At 46.9% G+C, this 23592-nt stretch overlaps 1 protein-coding gene across 1 annotated transcript in view; it reads left to right on the top strand.

Moving 5' to 3' along the window:
- Positions 1–23592, top strand: part of SMG1 (SMG1 nonsense mediated mRNA decay associated PI3K related kinase) — a gene marked incomplete in the record, with an annotated part of 420057 nt that overhangs the window by 206982 nt on the left and 189483 nt on the right. Inside the window, 2 exon segments of the mRNA XM_077448938.1 lie at positions 22742–23026; positions 23156–23300. Of these exon segments, the coding sequence (XP_077305064.1) occupies positions 22742–23026; positions 23156–23300 (430 nt within the window).

Raw genomic sequence — 23592 nt, 5'->3', positions numbered from 1 at the left:
GATCATAAGCCATATTTGTTATTTTTATACCTAAATATGTTATTTCTTTTTTTTCTCCCATGTAAAGGGGAATTCCTGTTGTAGTAAACTGTTTTTATGGGGTTTATTTTAAAATTTGAGAGAGCTCCATATTACCTTATTTCTTTTATTAAGCTAGGTAAGGACAATCGTGGGTATGTCATCCGCATACGCCGCCACTTTATGATCCTCTTCTCCCATCTTAACCCTGCCTATGTTGACATTATTTTGAATCTTTGCAAGTAGTGGCTCCAAGGCAATCACATACAGGAGGGGCGAAAGCGGGCAACCCTGCCTTGTCCCGTTTAACATCTCAAATGCGGATGACATACTCCCATTTACTCCCACTCTAGCTGTTGGCAGTGTGTATAAATTGTTTATCCATTTCAGCATCTTTGGACCTAGGCCTGTATTCCGGAGGGTTTCCATTATAAAACACCAATCTACTTGATCGAATGCCTTTTTGGCATCGATCGATATTAATATCATTGGGAGCTTGTTTTGCTTATCTTTACCCATGAGTAACAGAGTTCTCAAACTGTTATCTTGGCCCTCCATGCCTGGTACAAATCCTACTTGATCCCCATTTATTAATTCAGGCATAAGATTTTTCACTCTTGTTGCCAACACCTTCGCATATAGCTTTGTATCAGTGTTCAGCAATGCTATAGGCCGGTAGTTGGAACAGATAGATTTCTTTCCCTGGCTTTGGAATAACCGTTATATTTCCCAACAGCGATTCTTTCCTTGTGTCCTCATTCTCCCCTAATTTATTCCAATATTTACATAATTCTGGTGCTAATTGCTCTTTAAATTTCTTATAGTACCTAATTGAAAAACCATCCGGACCCGGACTTTTCCTATTCGGGGTTTCCTTTAATGCTTTATCTACGCATCTAGCGTAATGGGCTCATCTAGCCTCTTAGCCGTTTCTTCAGTTATTTTAGATAAATGTATTTAATTTAAATATTCTTGTATTTTGGCTTTCCTAATCCACTTCTGTTCTCCTCTCTCTGTACTTCTAATTGAGTATAATGCTCTGTAATATGTTTTAAAAGCCTTAGCTATCTCCGATGTTCTGAATTTCATTTCCCCATATTCGTCTTTAATCTTTTCAATATAATTTAAGGCTTTTTTTCCCTTGATAACCTTGCCAGGTGTTTCCCCACAGGTATCTTTCTTTAGCTACGTTTTTTTTTTTTTTTTTTTTTTTTAAATATGTTTATTGATTTTTAGACAGACATTCAACAGGTAACAGTGACATGCCACATTATTAGGGTTAGACCCACGCAGGGGCCAGCAAGTTGCTTCAACATTATAAATCTACAGCTGTAGCACGTCCACAAACAAACAACAGCTAACTTAGTGCTAGGTTGGCTCCCACTCTATGGAGATAACTAAGGACCAAATTCTTCAGTCGGGCCGCAAGGGACAATAGAAGAAGTGAACTAGACTCATAGTAGTGGCTACACTATATAAAAGTAAACAAAGAAGTAAAGCAATAATAGGCACCCACAACAACAAAACTCCCATCCACCCGTAGAATGGCAACACGTACATGTCAATCTGTGGTCACCGTGGAGGCCTCAGCCAGCCACCTGGCCCACACTCTCGTGTATTTTTTGGGACATCCCCTATTATGGTATGTTTCCTTATAATGTGGTAATACTTTGACATGAGTTTTCCACAACAGCATTGACGGCGGGGCCTGCTTTTTCCAGCATAAAGTGATCATTTTCCTGGCATAAAAAAGTAGGAGTCCTATCAGAGTTCTGTCCGCTATCCTGGGGGCCAACCCCTCCACTAATCCTAGAAGGCATATCCGCGGGGTTTGGGCTACATCTATTCCCACCACTTTTTGAATTACAGATAGCATCTGTGTCCAGTAGCGTTTAATTGCCGGGCAGGACCAGAAGATGTGTATAAAGTCACCCGGATCCCCAGTACATCTCCAACATTCCGAGGACAGGGAGGTTCTCATTTTATGTAATCTATACGGGGTAATATATGCCCGGCGTAGTATTTTGTATTGTATGAGACGGTCTCGAAGTGAGACCAGGATTGTGAAGGGAAAGTCCCACATATCCTCCCAGTCCTCGGAATCCAGATCCGGAATGTCTTGAGTCCATCTTTGACAGAGCTTTGACAGATCTGGAGAGGAGACCATAAGGAGGTGCGCATAAAGGACCCAAGTCGGCTTCCTGGGGCATTCCGACCTTGTAACCTTTTCCAGGGCGGACTGCACTATTTGCGTGGCATTGGATAACACTTGGGCTTTGAAAGCATGGGATAGCAGCATATATCGGAAAACATGCGAGGAGGGTACATTATTGCGAGATACCAGGTGATTGAAGGGGTGTATAGCTGTGCCGGTTGTGAGGTCAGATATGAGTTTTATACCACATCTGGCCCAAATTTTGGGGTCTGGTAGTGAGTAGAGATGGGGTAAGGTAGGATTGTTCCATAGGGGGGCGTATGGGGAGATCGCAGTCCGTGGAAACCCCTCCAGTCCCAGTCCCGCCCTCCAGGCCCTTAGTCATGTGCATGGAGGGTGTCCGGTCGTAGGGGGCTTTGGGACCCTGCAGGGGTAAATGTGTTAAGGCTTCCACGGAGTGGACCACTGCAGCCTCCAAAACCGCCGCAAGGTTGGACGCGTCTGGTACCATCCACCAGACTACCGTGACTAACTGCGCTGCCAGAAAATATTTCTGGCAGTCGGGAAACGCCAACGCCACCCCACCCCCCCGCAGCACCAGACGCATCAGCGTGGATAGTTTAAATCTATGGGGGCCGGGGCCCCCGAGGAAGGAGGAGAACATACGATTCAATTTCGTAAAAAATGAGGAAGGTATCCATTGTGGGGAGTTACGGAATAGGTAGGTAAACTTAGGGATTATCTTCATCTTAGGTTAATGCAGCCTAATAGGGATAGAGGAAGGTTTTACCAGGCTTTCATCTTGGCCTTGACTCCTTGGACCACCGGATCTAGGTTAAGGGGGATAAAGCTGGATGCAGCTCTCGAGACCCTCACCCCCAGGTACACCATGTCTTCTACCCATTGCAGTTGGAGATCTGGCGGGGCTAGTCGTTTTGCCTCAGGGTCAATAGCAAGTAACTGGGACTTCGTCCAGTTCACCCGCAGTCCTGTTATTCTGGAGAAGTCAGTCAGTACTCGCAGCGCTCCTCTAAGAGAGGGGTCCGCGTCATTCAGAAAGAGTAGGAGGTCGTCGGAATACAGTGCTACCCTCTCCTCCAGCCACGCTATTTTTAGTCCTTTTATGTGGAGCGAGACTCGCAATGCCTCCGCCACCGGTTCCATAGCAATGGCGAATAGTGCTGGAGAGAGAGGGCAGCCCTGCCTGGTACCCCTGGACAACGGGAAGGGAGCAGAGACGTCCCCCGCCAGTCTGATGGCCGCCTTCGGGGACTTGTATAGGGTTTGTAGCCACCCAATAAAAACCAACTGAAATCCCATCCTCCGCAGAATTTCCCAAAGATAAGGCCACTCGATTGAATCGAATGCCTTTTCGATATCAAAGGAGGCAACCATTCTAGTGCCCACATTATCATGTATGGCATGCAGATTGGTGAATAGTCTGCGGAGGTTGATATCCGTCGATTTCTGGGCCATGAACCCAGTCTGGTCAGGGTCTATAATGAAGGGTAGAAGGGGGTTAAGTCTAACGGGGATTAGTTTAGATAAAATTTTGAAGTCAGTGTTGAGAAGAGCAATGGGTCTATATAAGGCGCACTGTTTGGGATCTTTATTGGGCTTAAGAATTAGAATGATATGAGCATCTGCCATGGAGGGTGGGAGTGCTCCCCCCTCCAGACACTGGGGTATACAGGTCAGCAAGCAGAGGGGCTAGCAGATCCGCGTGGGATCGGTAGAACTCGACAGGCAGACCGTCCGGGCCTTGGGCCCTCCCAGCTGCCAGCGAGTTAATAACAGCATGTACTTCCTCTGCAGTAATAGGCCTGACCAGATGGGACCTTTCCTCATCCGAGAGCCACCCCAAGGCCAGGGGGTCTAGGAGAGGTGCCATCTCGCCCGGATTTACACCAGGAGGGAGCGTGGAACTGTATAGTGTCTGATAGAAGGCCCGAAACTCTTAGGATACCCTCCTGGGATGTAACAGATTCCCCAGTAGGAGAAACTAATTCGGGGATCAGGGTCATAGGGGTATCGTGGTGAGACATCATTGCCAGTAGCCTACCATTTCTATCACCCTGCTCAAAAAACCTTTGTTTAGTGTGAAAAACCTCCAAACGTGTGACCTCAGAGAGGTGGAGGTGAAGATTCCTTTTGGTGGATTGTAGCCACTCAAAATTGGAAACCGAGGGGTCAGACCCATAGACAGCGGATGCCTCCTCGATCTCTCCCTCCAACCAGGTTGTAGTGGCCTGTTGATTTACCTTTACCGCCTTAATTTCTGACATATAGTGCCCTCTAGTGAATGCCTTGAAGGCATCCCAAACTGTGGGAGGAGAGGATGACCCCGCATTATGTTCCCAATATTCTCGCAGTATTTGTGGGATTCGCCCCGCTATCTCTTCATGGGAGATCCAGTGGACCCCGAGGCGCCACAGGGAGCCACTGCGCCTCTCCGTCGTCCGCATAGTAATCTTGAGGGGGGAATGATCAGACAGCCCACTAGGCAGGTATGTCGCCTCTACTACGTCCGATAACATAAGTGGATTTGCAAACGCATAATCAATTCTAGAGGAGGTTTTATAGGACGTAGAGAAGCAATGAGTAAGCCTTAGTGTGTGGGTGCAGCCATCTCCACACCTCCGTAACTTCTGCCGCGTTTGTCCACCCCAGCAGGTCCCCCCTAGAGGATTGCGATGGAGTGGGCCTATCAAGATCAGGGGAGAGAGTGTTGTTAAAGTCCCCCAGGATTAGTAATTTAGCTGGACAGTACGGGGTAATCCTCTCCAAAATAGTATACAACACTTCCGGCTTAAAAGGTGGCGGGATATACACCCCTACCAAAATATACCGTTGTTGCCAGGCCGTGAATCTTTAGCTACATTTTAAAATATTTTTCTTGACTCTTGCTCCATCATATCGTTTAATTGTACACCTTTTTTAATAATCTCCTTATGTGTGTTTGTCTAGTTGTTTTATGATTTTGTTCTGACTCGTAAAGTTCTCTTTTTTTTAAGTTATTAAATCTCATTTCACTTTCTTTTTTTTCCCCCGGCGCCTATGGAGATTAATTTCCCTCGTATTAGGGCCTTGTGAGCCTCCCAAAGAGTTGCTTTAGACACTTCTATTGTTTCATTAATTTTAAAATATTGTTCAATCTATTTTTATAATGTTCTCGGTTTCCTCATTTTTCTATTAGAGCCTCATTGAGTCTCCAAGTACCTTTTCTATGCTCCATTTCCCCCCTCTCTAATTTTAGCTATCACCGGTGCACGGTCCGACAAGGTGGTGATTCCTATCACCACGTCTACCACATTTTCCAGTATTTCGTGGTCTACGAATATGTAATCCAGTCTTGCATACTTGTCATGAACTGAGGTATAATACGTATAATCCTTTTTTCCCCAGATTACCAATTCTCCATATATCCACTAGCTGTTGTTTTTTTTTTGTACTCTATGCTGTTTAATTTTCTGGGAGAGAGCATGTGATGTGCTATCTAGATCAGGGTCAATAGCGAAATTTAGGTCCCCTGCTAAGATCACTTGACCCTGCTTAAATTTCGCTAGAGCATTCAAAATCCCATTTAGATATTTTTTTTGGGCCCTCATTGGGACAGTAGACGTTAACTAATGTATATCTTTTCCTTTGTATAGTTCCTTTTAGAAATAGAAAACTCCCCTCTGGGTCCACTTTCCTTTCTTCGACTATCCAATTTACGTTATTCGAGATCCCGATAGCTACACCCTTAGCTCCCTTATTTGGGGAGTCTGCATAATACCAAATTGGAAATTTCCCTGTGTTTAACCGTGTTGGAGTCAAGGGATAGGTGCGTCTCCTAAAAGAAAACAATATCCACAAAATATCCCTCCAACTCTTTAAAAATATTATACCTTTTTCTTGGGAGAATTCATTCCTCTTACGTTGTATGTTAATATCTTAAGCTCTGCCATCCGACAAATCTTGGTGCTTTCTTATTTCATTTAGTGGATTCAGCCAACAGATTTTCCCACCCCGCTCCCTTTTGATGTAAATCTGACCCTATGGTCCGGGACATCTTATCAGGAACCCCCTTGTTCCATTGGTCCCTTTGTCCTAGGGTGGAGTTCTGTTTGGCCGTGTCACTGTCCATCTTACCTATTACTTGTGAGACGGTATCCTGACATGCCAGGGACATCAGGTTCCCCCCCCCCCCCCCCCCCAGCCACTTTATCTTTCTCACCTTCTCTTACCCTCCCCATCCCTCCTGCCCCCCCACAAAAGCCTCCCCCACCCCCTGTGGGGAGGGTGGGGGGGGAATAGAGGGACATGGAGAGGGAGTGACCCAGGGGGGAGAAAAAGAAAAACACATACGCTTGTATTCACTTATCCCCACCCCCTCCTGTTACGGGAGAGAAGTGGAACTTATCCTCCCAATCCCTTTTTATGTTTCAATATTTTTATTAAAGGTTTTCAGTACAATACAAACAAAGGTCTCATCAATGCGGCAAAGTATGACATCTAGCACAATGCACAATCGCGTAATACACCGGTCAATTCCTAAGACATGTTGGCAGCGGCAAAGTAGGTTCCATAACTAAAAAACCCTGGATCACACAGGATCCCAACTGCCGATGCTGTTACCTCTGGAGTTGTATAGATATCCAGTCGTGCAGCTAGCACCGCTAAATGAGTGATTTAAAGAAAACAAAAAACCGTAAAGAGAGGAAAGACCCAATAGCAGGGGAAGAGAGAAGAATAGAGAACAGGAAAAGGTGGAGAAAAAGGAGAATGGGGGAGAGCTGGGAGAGGGGGGAGAGGGAGCCGTAGTCCTGGATCCTCAAATCCTTGCTACTATAATAGCGTTAAACAGCGCACGTCCTGGGATCATTAGTTAGACAATCCATGGATCCCATATTCTATGGAACATTTTCATCCTGTCTTGAGACAGCGCAGATAGTCGTTCGTTTAGCATTAACCATGACATTTTATGTTTGAGCTGGGCTATCGGTAGTGCGGCTGATCTCCAATTACGAGCTATGGTGATCTTAGCTGAAATAAATAGAAAGGTAAGGAGCCTCTCCTGAGGTCTGGAAGCCCCTGCCGCTGTGCCCCCCAAGAGGGCCAGCTTAGGTGATTTTTTTCAGGTTCAGTTCTGTGATTGTGTAGACAAAGTTATACACTCTAATTCAAAACCTTCTGACCTTCGGGCATGACCACCAAATGTGGTAGGTGGTCCCCACCTGGCCGCATCCTCTAAAACAATGGGACGTAGCTCCCGGCACAAAAGCGGCCAATCTGGCTGGGACCATGTACCACCTCAACAATACCTTGTAGTTCGCCTCTATCACTGATGTGTTGGTGAGAGAGCGATATGCCGTCTCAGAGTGCGTGCACCAATCATCTAATTCAAAGGATTCCTGAAGGTCCTGCTCCAACTGGATCATATAACTCAACTTCTTCACTGGACCTCTAAGGATTGTGTATATGGCTGATAAATGGCCTCTAATTTTGTCATATTGCATACTCAACTGCTCCATGGGAGTCAGGGACCCCAGGTCTCCCCTACGGGCCACCCTCTGTACGAAATGTCGCAGTTGGGCACATCGAAACTTCTCCGAAGACGGCATATCAAATTTTTCCATCAGAGCTTGTTCAGAAAGTATACCCCTATGGTCGCATAAGTCAGCAATGTGCAGTAGCCCTTTATTTGTCCACCAGCTGAACAGTTGAGGAGAGAGGCCCGGGGTGAACTCTTTGTTGTTAAGTAATGGTGCCAACGGATTGTGGGATGACCTGAATTTATATATTTTTGACAGTCTGTCCCATATAGCCAAAGCCAATGACAGGGTCGGGCACAATATCAGTGGTCTATCTTTCATTGGAAGCCATAATAGCTGCGAAACCTGTGAGGGACGACAGGAATAAGATTCCATATCCATCCAGATAGCATGTGCGTGGCGTGAATGGTATCTAGTGAGGTGGGCCAGCTGAGCCGCATGATAATATTTCTGCAGATCCGGCAGGCCCAGTCCCCCATGTTTCCGTAGGGTGTACATTGTGCTTCTGTTCACCCTGGGCCTCTTATGTCCCCAAATAAACCTAAGGATTTCATTTTGCAACATTTGTAGATCCCTACGCAGTAGAGCCACCGGCAGGGTGCAGAACAAATGCAATATTCTAGGCAACACATTCATTTTAATAGAGTGTAGTCTGCCGAACCACGATGGAGGGTGCACCTGCCATTTCGCTAGGTCCTCCGTCAGTATCTTGTAGAGCGGGGGGTAATTCTTCCTGTATAACGACTGGATAGTCGGGGTCAGATAAATACCAAGATATGGCAGTGCCTCCGGCTCCCATTTTTTCTGTGTGGCCTCCGACAGGGAAAGATTAAGCGCTTTAGATTTAGACTGGTTTACTTTCAACCCCGAGATTTCAGAGAAGGGTTTAAGGATCGCATACAGATTGGGGAGGGAAGTAATTGGTGACGTCAGTGTTAGCAAGAGATCGTCAGCGAACAGTAAGCATTTATGATCCCTATTTCCACACCTAATCCCCTGAACTTCCTGACATTCCCTGATCCTAATGGCCAGTGGCTCTATCGCAAGGACAAACAGGAGCGGGGACAGTGGGCAGCCCTGCCTCGTACCCCTTCTAATCGGAAGAGGCTTAGAGGAATATCCTCGCAGCATCAACGATGCCGACGGAGTGTCATAAAGCGTTCCGAGGAGAGTCAAAAAGCGTTCGCCAAAACCATATCTGCGTAGGACATCAAATAAATATTCCCAAGAAAGGGAGTCAAACGCTTTCTGAATATCCAACGATAGCAACATTCCCCGTCTAGAGCCCCCACCATCCCAGTCCGCTTGCACTGCTGATATAAGATTAGTCTGCGGGTCTGATCCGATGACTGTCTATGCGGGACAAAGCCGGCCTGATCAGGGTGAATATAGTTCGGCAGGAAAGTGTTGAGTCTAAATGCTAAAACTTTCGTTAAAATCTTTAGGTCCGTGTTGATCAGGGAGATCGGTCGGTAGTTCGCACAGTCCCCGTGATCCTTGCCTGGCTTAGGAATGACACTGAGATATGCTACATTTTCATGTAGGGGTATCTTGCTCCCCCTCCGAAGCTCATTAAAATAAGAGCACGGGTGAGGGATCAAGACATCCTGGAATTTGCTATAGTATTGGCCTGGAAAGCCATCCGGTCCGGGGGCTTTTGAGGGGTGTAACGACTTAATCGCCATTTTGATCTCCAAGTCCGTGAATTCAGCCTCCATCAGATCCGCATGAGCTCGTGTCAGCTGAGGCAGCGGGGCATCACGGAAAAAGAGGTCAGCTCTACGAGAATCGTACGTAGTCTGTGAGCCATAAAGTTTGGAGTAGAAATTGTAAAATTCCTTCAGAATAAGTTCAGGGTTTTGAGTGGAGCGACCCGTGGACAGCCTCAGTTTAGGTAATGTAGGCGTATGGGGTCGGGGAACCAGTTTCCTGGCTAACATGGTATTTGGTTTGTCACCCATTGTATAGTACCTATGTTTAGACCAGCCAATATGTTTTTCCGCCTGAGTCGTCAGAGCCAAGTTCAATTCCAGCCTAACGTCATCGATCGTATGTCTAATGTCGCAGAGCGGGCGAGCATGTTGTTCCCGCATCAGCCGGTCTAATTTGGTTTCCAGTTGCCGAATCACATGGTCGCGAGCCCGCTTTTGCCTAGAGCCTATTTGTATCATAATGCCCCTAATTGCGGCTTTGTGAGCCGCCCAATTGATCGCGGGTGACGTGTCCGAGGATTTATTACTCGCAAAGAACTGTTGTAGTGCTTTTTCTATTTCAGCGTACAAAACGGGGTCTTTTAACAGACTAGTATTCAACCGCCACGGGGCTGGGGAAGCTTTGGACCACAACCCAGTCAATGACATTTTAATCGGAGAATGCTCTGACCAGGGGGTGGACAGTATTGATCCTGACGTTAGATATGGGAGCAGAAGTGTGCGGACTAGAATATGGTCTATTCTGGAATAGGTGTGGTGCGCCTGCGAGAAATGCGTATAATCTCTAGTAGTGGGATTGGACTCTCTCCATGCATCGATTAAATCATAGAGGTGTAACAGTCTAGCTACCCTATTGCTCCCAGTCGGCGGTCTTTTAAAAGCGGGTCTGTCAGGGTTGGATTTATCCATTATTCTGTCCAGCGGGATATTACTGTCCCCCCCCAAGATCACCTGTCCCTGGACCTTAGGCATCAATGTCCTCAACATCTTGCTAAAAAAGTCCACCTGTCCTGAATTTGGAGCATAATAGGATACAAAGGAAACAAGTTGGTCATGGATACGTCCCACAGCCATGATATATCTCCCACCCTTTTCCTTAATTATGGTGATGGGCGTAAAAGGGGTTCGTCTAGAAAAAGCTATAGCCACCCCCTCCTTTTTATCGGGTCCATTAGCTAAATAAAACTGTGGGTATTTAACATTAAGATAACGTGGGGCTGACGTCTTAGAAAAGTGTGTTTCTTGTAGTAGTAATATATCCACTTCCTGTTTGTGATAAAATTGGAAAGCTTTAGTTCTTTTAATTGGGGAATTAAAGCCATGGACATTATGGGTGATCACCGAAAAGTCGGACGAATATGACTTAGCCATCGTGGTAGGGCAGAGGAGCACTCTTACCTTGTAGCCTAATGAGGGCGGGTATAGCCTCCAATAGATGGGACTCCCAGTCCACAGGCTTCCAGTACCAGCGTGTGTAGGTGAGGGTCAGGACCACGGCTCGGGGAAGATAGGGGGTAGAAAGAGAAAGGAAAAAGAGAAGAAACAGAGAATTAGTTAACATAAGACAAGGGCCGTAGGCCCGCAAACTTATACCAGTTAACTTGTGAAAATCGTATAACAAAGTGGGAAATAATCCCTGCCGGATTTAATGTCCTTTCCGGAAGTGGCAAGGGTACCCCTCTCCGAAGAGGGAAGGTAGTCTTGCAAAAGAGCAGCATGGATTTCCGATCCAGCCCAAATGGCCCTTGCTCCAAAGCAGGCCAGCAGGGCGGACTCAGGTCTCGCATACTATCGGACAGAGAGTTACACTAGCTTCGCGAGTCCGTCCTACCCCGAGAGGAACGGCCCCAGGGCAAGCGGGCCCCACCACAGGACAGACCCCGCACCCTCATGATAGTCAGAAATAGGGTTAAAACAGCAAACAGTGAGGACGCTATAAACCATGTCCAAAAATAATAAAAAGAATATAAAAGTATATAAAAGTATATAAAAGTAAAAAAAAAAAAAAAAGGAAAAACACAATAACTTCAAGTCAGTCACGGGAGAACCGTTTGGGGGAAAAAATAATCCCAAAAAATAAAAGACTGCACTATGGTTGTGCTAACAGGGTGACTACGCAGTCGCGCAGGCACAGGCGGACTCAGGTGTGTCCCTCAGGTCAAAAAAATAGTAGTATTATCCCTTCTGTTGCAAGTGGGAAGTCCAGGAGTGCAAAGAGGGCATCAGAGTGCGTTTTCAGGTCTTCCGGGGGGTTCCCCTAGGTGGGTTCCGCTTGCGCTCCGTCCAAAGTGGGGAGAGAGAGCGGTGTGCTGGATTAGGAGGAGAGGAGGCTGGTGAGTCTCTCGAGATAATGCCCAGGCTAAGTAGTAATTCTTCGCCCTCCGGCAACGTGGAAAATGAGTAGGATTTGCCATTATAAGTGAAAGATAGTCTGAAGGGGAAGGCCCACCGATATCTGATCTGCTGGTTAATGAGATGTTGTAACAGGGGTTTCAAATTTCTACGCTTTTGCACCGTAGAAGGAGCAAGGTCAGTAAATAACTGATTAGGTGACCCACAAAGAGTCAAGTCCTGCCGACTGCGGGCAGCAAACATCAACTTCTCCTTGGTCTGGTAGTAATGCGGTTTAACAATAACATCACGAGGCAGGCCATCAGATCCAGGGGCAGTAAGGGCCCTATGGATGCGGTCAATTTCCATGTGATGCGGAGCAATGTCTGGGATCAAGTCCTTCATTAACTCCTTCATTGCCCCTTCCAGATCGGTATGCGTTTCGGGCAGGCCGCGAAGGCGCACATTGTATCTGCGAGAGCGATTTTCCAAATCCTCGATTTTTGTGAGGGCATCCTCTAGCCTGTCCTGGAGGTCTGTGAGCATATGGGTGTTCTGGTTAACCCTTTTGACAGTGCCTTCAACTTTAGCTTCAACTATGTCAAATCTCTCACCAATACTGTGAATGTCCCTCTTAAGATAGTGGTAATCAAAGTGCAGGCCTTAGAAAAGCTCCTGTTGTAGCATTGTGGAGAACCGGGCTAGCAACACTGTGTCCCCGGAGTAATATGCTGGCTGGGGTGCTATGGTAGCAGAGCTAAGCTGACTGGACATGGCCTCTGCCATTTCGGCCATATTTTTATCCATAGAGGATCCAGGGGAGCCCACCAGTTCCTGTGCATCTTCATCTATGACCGGGGAAGAGGGATGCGAACGGGACTCACCCTGCTGGTCTTCCTCCATGTCCCCGGAAGATTGCGATGAGAACGGGTCCCTGGGGAGTTTCAGGGGGGTTCTGCTGGCTCCATCCCGCAGCAAGGCTGCAGCTCCAGAGGCTGGGCCTCGTGTGTCTCGGCGTCCCGGCGCCATCTTGGATTGCGGCCTCTGCTCAGGAGAGGACCCGGGTCCTCCGGTGAATTGCAGGGCTTTGCGCTGACCTTTTTTCGGCTGACCCCGAGCCCGCCTGTTCATCACCCTCTCCGGAGCTTCCCCCCTGCCGTTTCCGTCGCTGCTGTGCCGCTGGCTGTGCTCAATATTGCTGTATTTGGGCCGGATCGTGCGGAGCTCTCTCGAAGCACGTCTGCGTCCGAGATCCCGCGCATGCGCTCTTCCCCAGTCCCTTTTTTAAAGCTCTTCTTCTTCTTAGGGTTTCTTGGGATAGGTCCTGGAATATCTGGATATCCTTTCCTTCGTATTCTATTGGTGCATTTGCTCTTCTATTTCTCCATACTTGATATTTATCTTTGTTTTGGAATCGCGCTATTCTATCCCGCGGCATCTCTTGTGGAAGATATTTTGGTTTCCTTAATCGATGGACCCTTTCAATTTTTATTGGGTTTGTCTTTATTCATTAATGGATTACATATCTTTATTATATCTATTAGATCTTCTTGTTATGATTCTGGGACTCCGCGTATTATGTTTTTTTTTTCTTCTATCCCTATTTTCTTGATCCTCCACTTTATATGCGTGTTCTTGTTGCGCTTTTTTTAAAGATACAATTTCTGCTTCTAATTTCCCTATTATATTGGCATCTTTTTCAACTTTTTTTTTTATCCACGTTTTCTACCCGTTCCAATATATGGCCGAGGTTCTTATGTAGTCTTTCCATTTCCGATTTCATGGAATTTTCTAGAGCTGCAAACATTGCTGAAAACGATTTATTTTTTAGTAGGCAAAGATAGAGGGTTTTCCTGATGAATCGGGTGAGTCTGTGTGCCTTCTGTTTCATACTCTGGTTCTACTAATTGTTCTATCTCCACCTCTAACAGTGTGTCTTGGTCCTGTAAAGAATTTTTTTGCTTGTTGCCTTTTTTCCCTATGCTTCTCCTTCAACATCTCCAACTGGATGTTGTTTCTCAATTGCACCAGTTTGCATAATGTATTTATTCATTGGACCAGGACTAGTGACCAGACTCCGCCGAGGTGATTTTAGGGGTGGCTCCCGTCTTCTGTATCTTTCCCTTCATTTGTCCGTACACAATTACTCAGTACAATTTATCGCTTTTGTTTTTATTGAGGTCTATTTATAGCCTCTATATTCTCCCAGCTATTACTGCTTCTCAAGATAGGTAAAATGCACAGTGCTGATATAAGAGCGTGTTCAGTTTTTCATATACCCAAACTTGCAACAACTTTATTTTTATTTTTTTTACAACGTCTATTATCACACTATCAATCGCCATTATCGATCACTGGTTGTACCCATCCACTAGGAGCCAATGATATTACTTAAGTGAGAGTCAGTATACCAGAGTGACACAAATGAAGACCAATATGCAAGTATATTCAAGTACACTTTCCAAACGTATAACCCTACTTATTCTTCCCAGTATCATGCGTTTACTCCTTTAAGTATCGTTCCACTGAAACCATCTCATTAAATGTACAAATTCTCTTACAGTCTATATATTCAAAGTGAGTCCACATAGGCCACGTATAACACGGTAGATTTTTTTTTTTTAACTATACTGCTGCAGGTTCTAAAATCTCCCTTGCATTGCTAATGACCCCTAAATTATATAGATTTACTGTCAGTATCTCAAGGAGGGCTGTGTTGTAAGTTACTTTGAGCACAAATTGTCTGTTTCTATTTCTAGTTCTCCTTTAAAGTTCTCATTGCAGCGTCAAGCAAGCAAATTCTTACGTTGATGCTCTAAATACAGTGCTTTCATTATTTCCAAGGGATCACAGCATAAATATTTGCAGCGCTAACCTCAGCAATGTATTCACTTTCTTGTTATCTGTATATTAGAGGGACTTCAACAAGACCATTTTCAGCGGTTCAGGGCTTTTAGTACCACTTAGTATTAGTCCACATACCCCTTAAGCAGGTTCTCTCTTAGCGTCCCCTGCTGGATCTGCCGAGTCGCAAAGCAACCTCCTCGTGGAATCTTGGCGTCTTCCTCTGTCAGCTACCGCCGACCACTCAAGCCCAGTACTCCTAGGAGCACTGTATCTCATCAAACAGCAGAGGGCGCCTGGAGCTGCCAGTTTCTCCGGGAATCTCCGACCTCATTCGGGATACCGCCCCTCTCACGGGCTCACTGACAGCGTCCTTCGCCGTGGTTCTCCATCGCTTAGTCGGACGGTCTCCAGGACAGAGAATCCTGCGTCCACGCGCAGCATTCAGCCGAAGACACCGCTGCATCCTTCGTCCACGCGCAGCATCCAGCTGAAGACACCGCTGCAGGGTATGTAAGGTAGGGGGAGGCAAAAGCAGGAACGCCAGAGCCGGGATCAGTGAGGAACAAACGGCGGCATTGCGGCTGTGAGGGGAGACCCGATCCTCACCTGAGCGTGTTAGGTGCAGGCACGCTCCATCACTAGACTCCTCCCCTGTCTCAGTTCCCCAGCACTGTTGTCTGTGTGCCAACCCTCCTAAGTTGCAGAAAAAGGGAGACGCAAGCTATCTACCTGAAAGTGTGGAAACGTTTCAATAGCTGGTGCAAGGAAAGTTCCTTTGATGTATGCGGTTCTGTAGCAATATTGGAATTTCTGCAGTCAGGGGTGGACAAAGGGTTAGCCATTTGCACCCTGAAAGGACAGGTATTCGCTTTGAGCATTTTTCTGCAAAAACTAGCAATGGATCCATGGATAGCCAGGTTTTTTAAAGCCTTAAGCAGGCAGAGACCAGTCAGTCTCCCCCTTCCCTGTATGGGACCTTTCTTTAGTTTTACAGGCCCTTACCGGGGGGAAATTATTTTACCTACCTACTGCTCAAACCCTGTGAGGGAACAGAAACATATGTCTGTTATATTCACTGACTGACACAGCTCCTCTCTTAGACCATTGGGTTGTTACGCCACCTTCAGGAGAGGACTACGCATGACATGTTAACATGTAATATAAAAACGAGAACTTTCTAGTTCTGCCCAAGGGGCTGTCCCTTAGGGAACAACCCCACAGCCTGCCTGGCAGCTTCAGCTTTTTTCTGCCTAGTGAAGACGTACCTAGGACCTGTGGGCCCAGCGGTCCGTGGATTTCTTTGCAGAAGCTTTGCTTTTTGCGCAAGATTAAAGATCCTGTGATCTGCTATCAACAGCCGGCTGGGTGACAGGCTGGATACTCTTATCCTTGTAGTCTCCCCAGCCTGGCCAGCGAGCGTGTGAAGACCAGAGCTACGCGGTGGGTCGGCCAAGACATGCCTCAGCCCCAGAGGCAGTCGTGAGCATAAATGCTCCGGGGCATACATATGACCGGGCTTCTGATGTCTGCGTCAGTGTGCTGGGCCAGCAGCCACCACGTACTGATCGGAGAGTGGGTCTGTGATGGAATATCTCCTAGCTCTTCAGGACTGGTACGTACAGCTCTCCCTGCCTCTGTGGGGCTAAGCAGCTAGGCATTCCCTGGGAGGTCGATTCGGGGGTCTCTCACCTCCCTCCCTTCTCTCCCTATACCTTTCTCTCCCCCCCCCTTCCCTGTGGGGGATGCTGCATGGGCTGCTGAGCGGTGTGTGTGCCATAGACAGGGGCTCTCCGGGGGGGCTGTCACCTGGGGCGGGGGACTGCGCTGGCTGGCTGTGCCCGTGATGTGTGTAGGTCTCTCCCTGGAGGTGTCTGGAGGCTGTTTCTGTTGAGTGCTGTTCACTGACATTTATCTGCCTTTTTTGTTCACGGTTGTTCATGGTATACAGTGCTCGGGGCCATCTTTGGTGGGGCAAGGAGCAGCATGCTGTCTGACCATTTCCCTGTAGTTCGGCGACCATTTTCCCTGTGATTATGGCCTTTATACTGGACGTTCGTCGGCCACTTTCTTTTAGCCTGAACAAGTTTTTGGTCAATTTCAGTGCCATTTACAGCAGCTCTGCACAGCGCAGTGTAGTCTCCTATGCATCTGGGAGCTGACAAGGGCACACCTAGCTGGATAGCGCAAAACCAGTCAGTGGTGAGTCCTGCGGGAAAGAGCCCCTCAGCCAGCAGTGGTTAGGAGGGTGGGACCATCACTGTCCTAAGTCCCCATCAGGTGGCAGACAGGGTAGGGTCAGCATGGCTTCAGGGATTGGTGTCTCTTCCCATGAAATCCAGGAAATTGCAACTGGTTCGCCTGCAGACTGTGCAGTGCCTCTGGACGCTTTGTCGGCGTTCCTCAATTCGTTCGTTCGTTGCCAAGATGGAGGCGGTGCGTGGGCGCAAAGGTGATAAAGGCCCCCGTCCTCCGGGGAGAGCTCTGACGTAGACTTGGGCCCTGCTGAGGCTGGTGACCCCTGCTCTGTCATTTTCCGATGACGCTGACCAGGACCGATCGGACAGTGAGGATGAGTCTCCGTCTGGGTCTGTGCGCGACAAAGCGTTTGGAGCGCTTATCACAGCTGTGCGTGATACCCTGAAGATTCAGGAGCTAGCAGATCCCTCTGCTGATTTATCGGTCCCTTTTTGGGTCCCGTAAGCCAGCCCATTCACCTAAGGTGTTTCCGTATCTGACTTATTTTGATAAGTTCATTTACAAGGAATGGGGTCAACCGCAACGGACCTTTTCGGTCCCCAAATACATGGCGGTGCGTTACCCCTTTGAGGAGAGCCTTCTCAAATAGTGGTCAGCTCCTCCGGTCGTGGACCCCCCAGTATCCAGGTTAAACAAAGATCCCGGTAGAGGACTCCTGTCTTTAAGGACCCCACGGACAGGAAGGCTGAGGCAGTGGCTCGTTCCTTGTTTACGGTTGTGGGGGGTCATCTATACGACCAGTACTGGCATCCGCACTTGTGTGTCAGACACTGAGTGGGCAAAACGTTTGCACCCCGCCAGGCTTCTCCTGTCTACGTGGAACTAGCAGACCAACTATTGCAAGGCCTGAAGTACATTTGTGACGCAGCCCTGAATACCCTTCCTCTGTTATCCAGGGCTTCAGTGTCAGCAGTGGTGCTGAGGCGCCTGATTTGGCTGAAATGCTGGTCTGCTGACCAGGCATCCAAAAAAGCTCTGACAGATCCTCTCTTCCTTGGCGACTGGCTCTTTGGAGCCTCACTGGATGACATTATTAAAAATGCCACAGTGGTAAGAGTACACTACTCCCACAGGCCAGGAAGGCTAAGGAGCCATGTCGTAGGCAAGGGCCCTCATTCTCCGCTAGCAAACAGCTTTTTCGTCTGCCCGGGGCTTCGGCCAAGCGTTCCCAGCCCGACAGGACGACCTCTGAAGGACCAAAGTGTCCCTGGAACCGGAAGCCTGCGAGCAAAAGTGCTACCACATGAAGGTTTGCCCCCGCCTGCCTTCGGAAGTTTGCAGCCCGATGGGTCTCTCGGCTGTCCGACCAATGGGTCTGCGATCTGATTTCCTCAGGCTAGATAGATTTCCTCTTGGCTGTAAAACAGATTCTTCCCCTCCAGCATACCTGTATCCCAGCTCGCCAGGAGGCCCTATTGGGGGCGGTAAGGGACCTGCTGAGTGACGGGGTGATAGTACCTTTCTGGAATCAGAACGTTTCCAGGGGTTCTACTCAAACCTGTTTGTAGTCCCCAAAAAGGAAGGGGTATGTCCAATCTTGGACCTGAAAGCCCTCAATTACTTTGTAAAAGTACAGAGGTTCAGAATGGAATCAGTTCGCTCAGCAGTCGCTGCACTCCATCAAGGGGACTCCCTGGCGTCATACCTATATGACTTCGGTATCAGAGGTTTCTGCGATTTACAGTCGGTGAAGCCCACTACCAGTTTGTGGCTCTCCCTTTTGGTTTGGCATCAGCCCCCTGAGTCTTTACCAAAGTATTGGCTCCTGTTTTGGCTTTTATGAGGCAATGTGGGATTGCGATCATGGGATACCTAGAGGATCTCTTCCTGAGAGCATCTTCCGCCTCAGAATTAGAGGAGGATGTGGTGCAGACCCTGCAGGAATTTGGGTGGCTGTTGAACGTAAAAAAGTCGGTGATCGTTTGGAGTACCTAGGCTTACTGCTGGACTCTATGGAAGCGAGTGGTTTTCTCCCTTCAGACAAGCTGCAGACTCTCAGAGCCGCGGTAAAACTGTTGATGAACCGCAGGTGGTCGTCGCTACGCTTGTGCATGCAAGTTCTGGGACTCATGGTGGCCTTCTTTGAGGCAGTACCGTATGCCCAGTTTCACACCAATCTCCCGCAGAAGGAGATTTTGACAAAATGGGACAAATTTCCGTTGTCCCTGGATTGGCAGATTCAGGTGAGCCAGTTAGTCAGGGATTCCCTGCTCTGGTGGCTGAGGACCCCGGCACTTTGGTCCGGGAAGTCGTTCCTACCTCTGAAATGGACAGTGATCACCACGGACGCCAGCCTAACCGTCTGGGGTGGAGTAATGGGAGTTCAGTCGACCTAGGGCCTCTGGTCGGTGGAGGAATCCAAGTTGCCGATCAGTCTGCTCGAGCTGAGAGCGATCAGGCTATGCCTCTCCACATGGTCGATAAGACTTCGAGGGCATCCGATCAGGATCCAGTCAGACAACGCCATGGCGGTGGCATATGTCAATCACCAAGGAGGAACAAGAAGCTCAGCTGCCGCACGGGAGGTCGCTCACATCCTTCAGTGGGCAGAGCGACATGTACCGGCCCTGTCGACCATTTACATCCCGAAAGTGGAGAACTGGCAGGCGGAATGCCTAAGTTGCCAGATGCTGGACCCAGGAGAATGGGCGCTGCATCCAGAGGTGTTCAGGCTACTGTACCTGCGATGAGGCACACCAGACGTGGATCTTCATGCTTTGGATGTGGTTCAGGCCCTGAGGGTGTATTTGTCTGCTACGGCTCCCTTTCAGACAGTCAGACTCCTTGTTTGTTTCGGTGGCTGGTCTGAAAAAAGCATGTCTGTCTCATCGGCCACCGATTCCAGGTAGATCAGACAGATTATAGTGTGTATAAGTGTGTAAAGCGGCGACTTGGTCGTCTGTTCACACTTTTACAAAATTCTACAAGGTAGATGTCAGTGCATCGGCTGATGCCGTTTTGGCCGCAAAGTTTTGCAGACGGCTTTATAATGGCAATTGCACATTTTTTCCTGTTGTTTTTTTTTTTTTTTTTTTTCTTTTTTGGTAAAAATGCAGTACTTTTACGGAAATGCACTGTTGCGTTTGTTACCGCAGTTCTGGTGCGGTTTGAAAGTAGTGCCTCTCAGTTGAGGAGCACCCTGTGTTTTTTTTTTTTTTTTGTGGGTAAAGTTTTTGGTTAGTCCCACACACTGTCGTTTTTTTGTGGGTAAAGTTTGTACTAGTTTCCCACATGCCATGGTAGGTGAAGTTTTATGCTGTTTTTCCCACCCCTCGTTTTGGCACTGCTTGGGGACGTCCCAATGGTCTAAGAGAAGAGCTGTGTCAGTCTGGGAATATATGAGAAAATAGGATTTTTTTGTGCTCGCCATTAAATCCTTTTCTCTGTAATTCACAGACTGACACAGCACCCGCCCCTCCTGTTTTTCTCTACATTATACTGCTTGTTGACGTACTGAACCTGCAAGACAGACTGTGGGGTTGTTACCTAAGGGACCGCCACTTGGGTGGAACTAGAAAGTTCTAGTTTTTATATTACATGTTGACATGTCATGCCTAGTCCACACCTGAAGGTAGCGTAACAACCCAATGGTCTAAGAGGAGCTGTATCAGTCGGTGAATTACAGAGAAAAGGATTTTACGGTTAGTACAAAAATCCTATTTTTTCATAAATTGGACGTAAGAAGGTGCGTCCTCCAGTACTTGTATAGTACAAAACAGTCTAGGACGTCTGATTCTTTTTTTTGTGTCATTTTCAGGGGATAAGAAAGGGTCTAAAGCTTCTAGACATATTGTATGATGATATGATGGCATATTTCCAGATGGTTAAGGTTAGCCATTTTGCAGGCTTATATAGTCGGGGGGGGGGGGGGGGGGGTTTGGAGCGTGACTTCTCAAGCAGAGTGGGCTGGTGCTTCTCCTGAGCAGATCTGTAGGGCTGCAACATGGTCCAGCTTTGACACGTTCGTAAAGCACTACAGGTTGGACCTGTCGGCTAAAGACCAGGCTTTTGGGCGTAAAGTTCTACAGGCATTAGTCCCACCCTAAAGGTGCTCGCTTATCCTCTGGTACTGTCCTGAAAGATGGACAGGGAAAAACTGAGTTACTTACTGGTAACATCCTTTTCCAGGAGTCTTTCAGGACAGCACTGGTACCCACCCAATTTGTTGGACATTCCTGAAGAGCTCATTGCATGAGACCGTCAGGTAAGATATAAGTTACTATGACGTGTTCTTGTGTCTCCCCAGTTGGCCGGAGGTACTCTTGAAGAACTGAGGGGCTGGCGGGATGGTGAGGCTTAAATCTTGAAATGTAAGGCTGTGTTTCCTGAGATGGGAGAAGCCAAGGTCTCTCTATGGTGCTGTCCTGAAAGACTCCTGGAAAAGAATGTTACCGGTAAGTATGTTGCGTTGTTGCATTCATCTTTTCCTCGATCCTAACTAGTCTCCCAGTTCCTGCCGCTGAAAAACATCCCCACAGCATGATGCTGCCATGCTTCAATGTAGGGATGGTATTGGCCAGTTGATAAGTGGTGCCTGTTTTCCTCCAGACATGGACGCTTGCCATTCAGACCAAAGAGTTAAATCCTTGTTTCATCAGACGAGAGAATTTTGTTTCTCGTGGTCAGTGTCCTTCAGGTGCCTTCTTGGCAAACTCCAGGTGGGCTTTCATGTGCCTTTTACTGAGTGGCTTCCATCTGGCCACCCTATCATACAGGCCTGATTGGTGGAGTGCTGCAGAGATGGTTGTTTTTCTGGAAAGTTCTCTCTCCACAGAGAAATGCTGGGGCTCTGTCAGAGTGACCATCAGGTTCTTGGTCAACCTGTCTTGACTATGGCCCTTCTCACCTGATTGCTCAGTTTGGCCATGCGGCCTGCTCCAGGAAGAGTCCTGGTGGTTCCAAACTTCTTCAGTTTATGGATGATGAAAGCCACTGTGCTCATTGGGACCATCAATCCTGCAGAAATTTCTCTATACCCTTCCCCAGATCTGTGCCCTGATACAATCTTGCCTTCGAGGTCTACAGACAATTCCTTGGACTTCATGGCTTGGTTTGTGTTCTGACATGCACTGTTAACTGTGAGACAGGTGTATGCCTTTCCAAATTATGCCCAATCAACTGAATTTACCGCGGATGGATCAGTGGAAACAGGATGTACCTGAGCTAAATTTTGAGTGTCATGGCAAAGGCTGTGAATACTTATGTACCTGTTTTTTTTGTTTTTTGTTTTTTTATAAATTTGCAAAGATTTCAAACAAACTTCTTTCACGTTGTCGTCATGGGATATTGTTTGTTGAATTTTGAGGAAAATATTGAATTTAATCCATTTTGGAATAAGGCTGTAACATAACTATGTGAAAAAAGTGAAGCGTTGTGACTACTTTCTGGATGAGTAAATCACACAATTACAATAAAACCACAAAAATCATGCATACAAAGTGACTAGTGCAAACAAAGGGATAATATATAAACATATCTGCAAAGTACCAAAGTAGAATGATTCCCAGTGTGCAAAAATCACAATGTCCAATATGCATGTGTGTTGCCCTCACTATAAAATTTTAGTGGAGTCCATTAAGGGGAACAAGTCCCACCCCTTCATGTTTATAATCGTAATGCAAAATGAAGGTATGCTGTAGCACTTACAATGTGCACAGTTTTATTTTTTTGACTTTTTTGGGGAGATTGACATTCAGTCCTTTCCTTGCTGAATGTGAGGCAAATATCCTCAATAGGCACACAGACATTAATAGAACCTATCAGAGGCTGTAATTCTTCCTAACTTTACCCAAAGCAAAAATATCATATTGTTTGAAGTTGGTCTTGAAGTTTTTCAGACTGTAGAATACATTGAAGGAATTAATGATTTACATGTCTCTATACAGGTCAGTCTGCTCATGCCCTGGAAATGCTAAGTTCTTGTGCTATCACCTTCTGCAAGTCTGCAAAAGCAGAATATTCTGTGGCCAAATCTATCCTAACACTGGCAAAATGGATCCAAGCTGATTGGAAGGAAATATCAGGCCAGATGAAACAAGTATACAGGGTGCGCCAGCAATCAAACCTCTCCAACCTTTCTACACTGGGAAAAAATGTGCACACACTAATTGATCTGCCACCTGTAAATGCTGTGGATGAGGAGTATCTACGTATTGAAAGCGAATCTACAGGTAACACGGTTGTGAAATCATTGTGTTTTTGTTTTATTTCTTATAAAGGTTTATAGAATTTACTTTTTTGATCAGTTATTTCAGATAACTTGCTGTACATATGATTGTGTACTGTTTTGTTTACATTAGTGAACATTGGAGTAGGTGAGCCTGACTTCATTCTGGGCCAGCTGTACCACTTGTCATCTGTGCAAGCACCTGAAGTGGCCAAGTCTTGGGCTGCACTGGCTAGCTGGGCTTATAGATGGGGAAGAAAGGTGGTAGATAACGCTAGGTAAGTGGTGCTTAATTGCTTAATTTTATACATTTTTTTAAGTGTTTGACATTTACTATGTGTTTTGAGGATAAATAGCTTATACTGGTCTGCATAGAAATCTATTGAATAGGTCTTATGAATGTTTAACTGGCCAGCCTTAAAGTGAAAGATTTCTTGAATGGGAGAAGTCTCCAAGAAAATTACATTTGTGAAATGGCAGGAGAGCATACAGCTGCATTTGGGGGACTAGGGCAAACCCAAACTGTAATGTGCAAATGCTCTGTATATATTTGCACATTATTGTAAGTTC

This window comes from Lithobates pipiens, unplaced genomic scaffold (genome assembly GCF_037356315.1).
Source record: "Lithobates pipiens isolate NorthernLeopardFrog02 unplaced genomic scaffold, aLitPip1_a1.2 Scaffold_22, whole genome shotgun sequence".
Classification (NCBI taxonomy): domain Eukaryota; kingdom Metazoa; phylum Chordata; class Amphibia; order Anura; family Ranidae; genus Lithobates; species Lithobates pipiens.
Note: the sequence above shows the minus strand (reverse complement) of the source record. Positions and strands in the feature narration are given on the sequence as shown.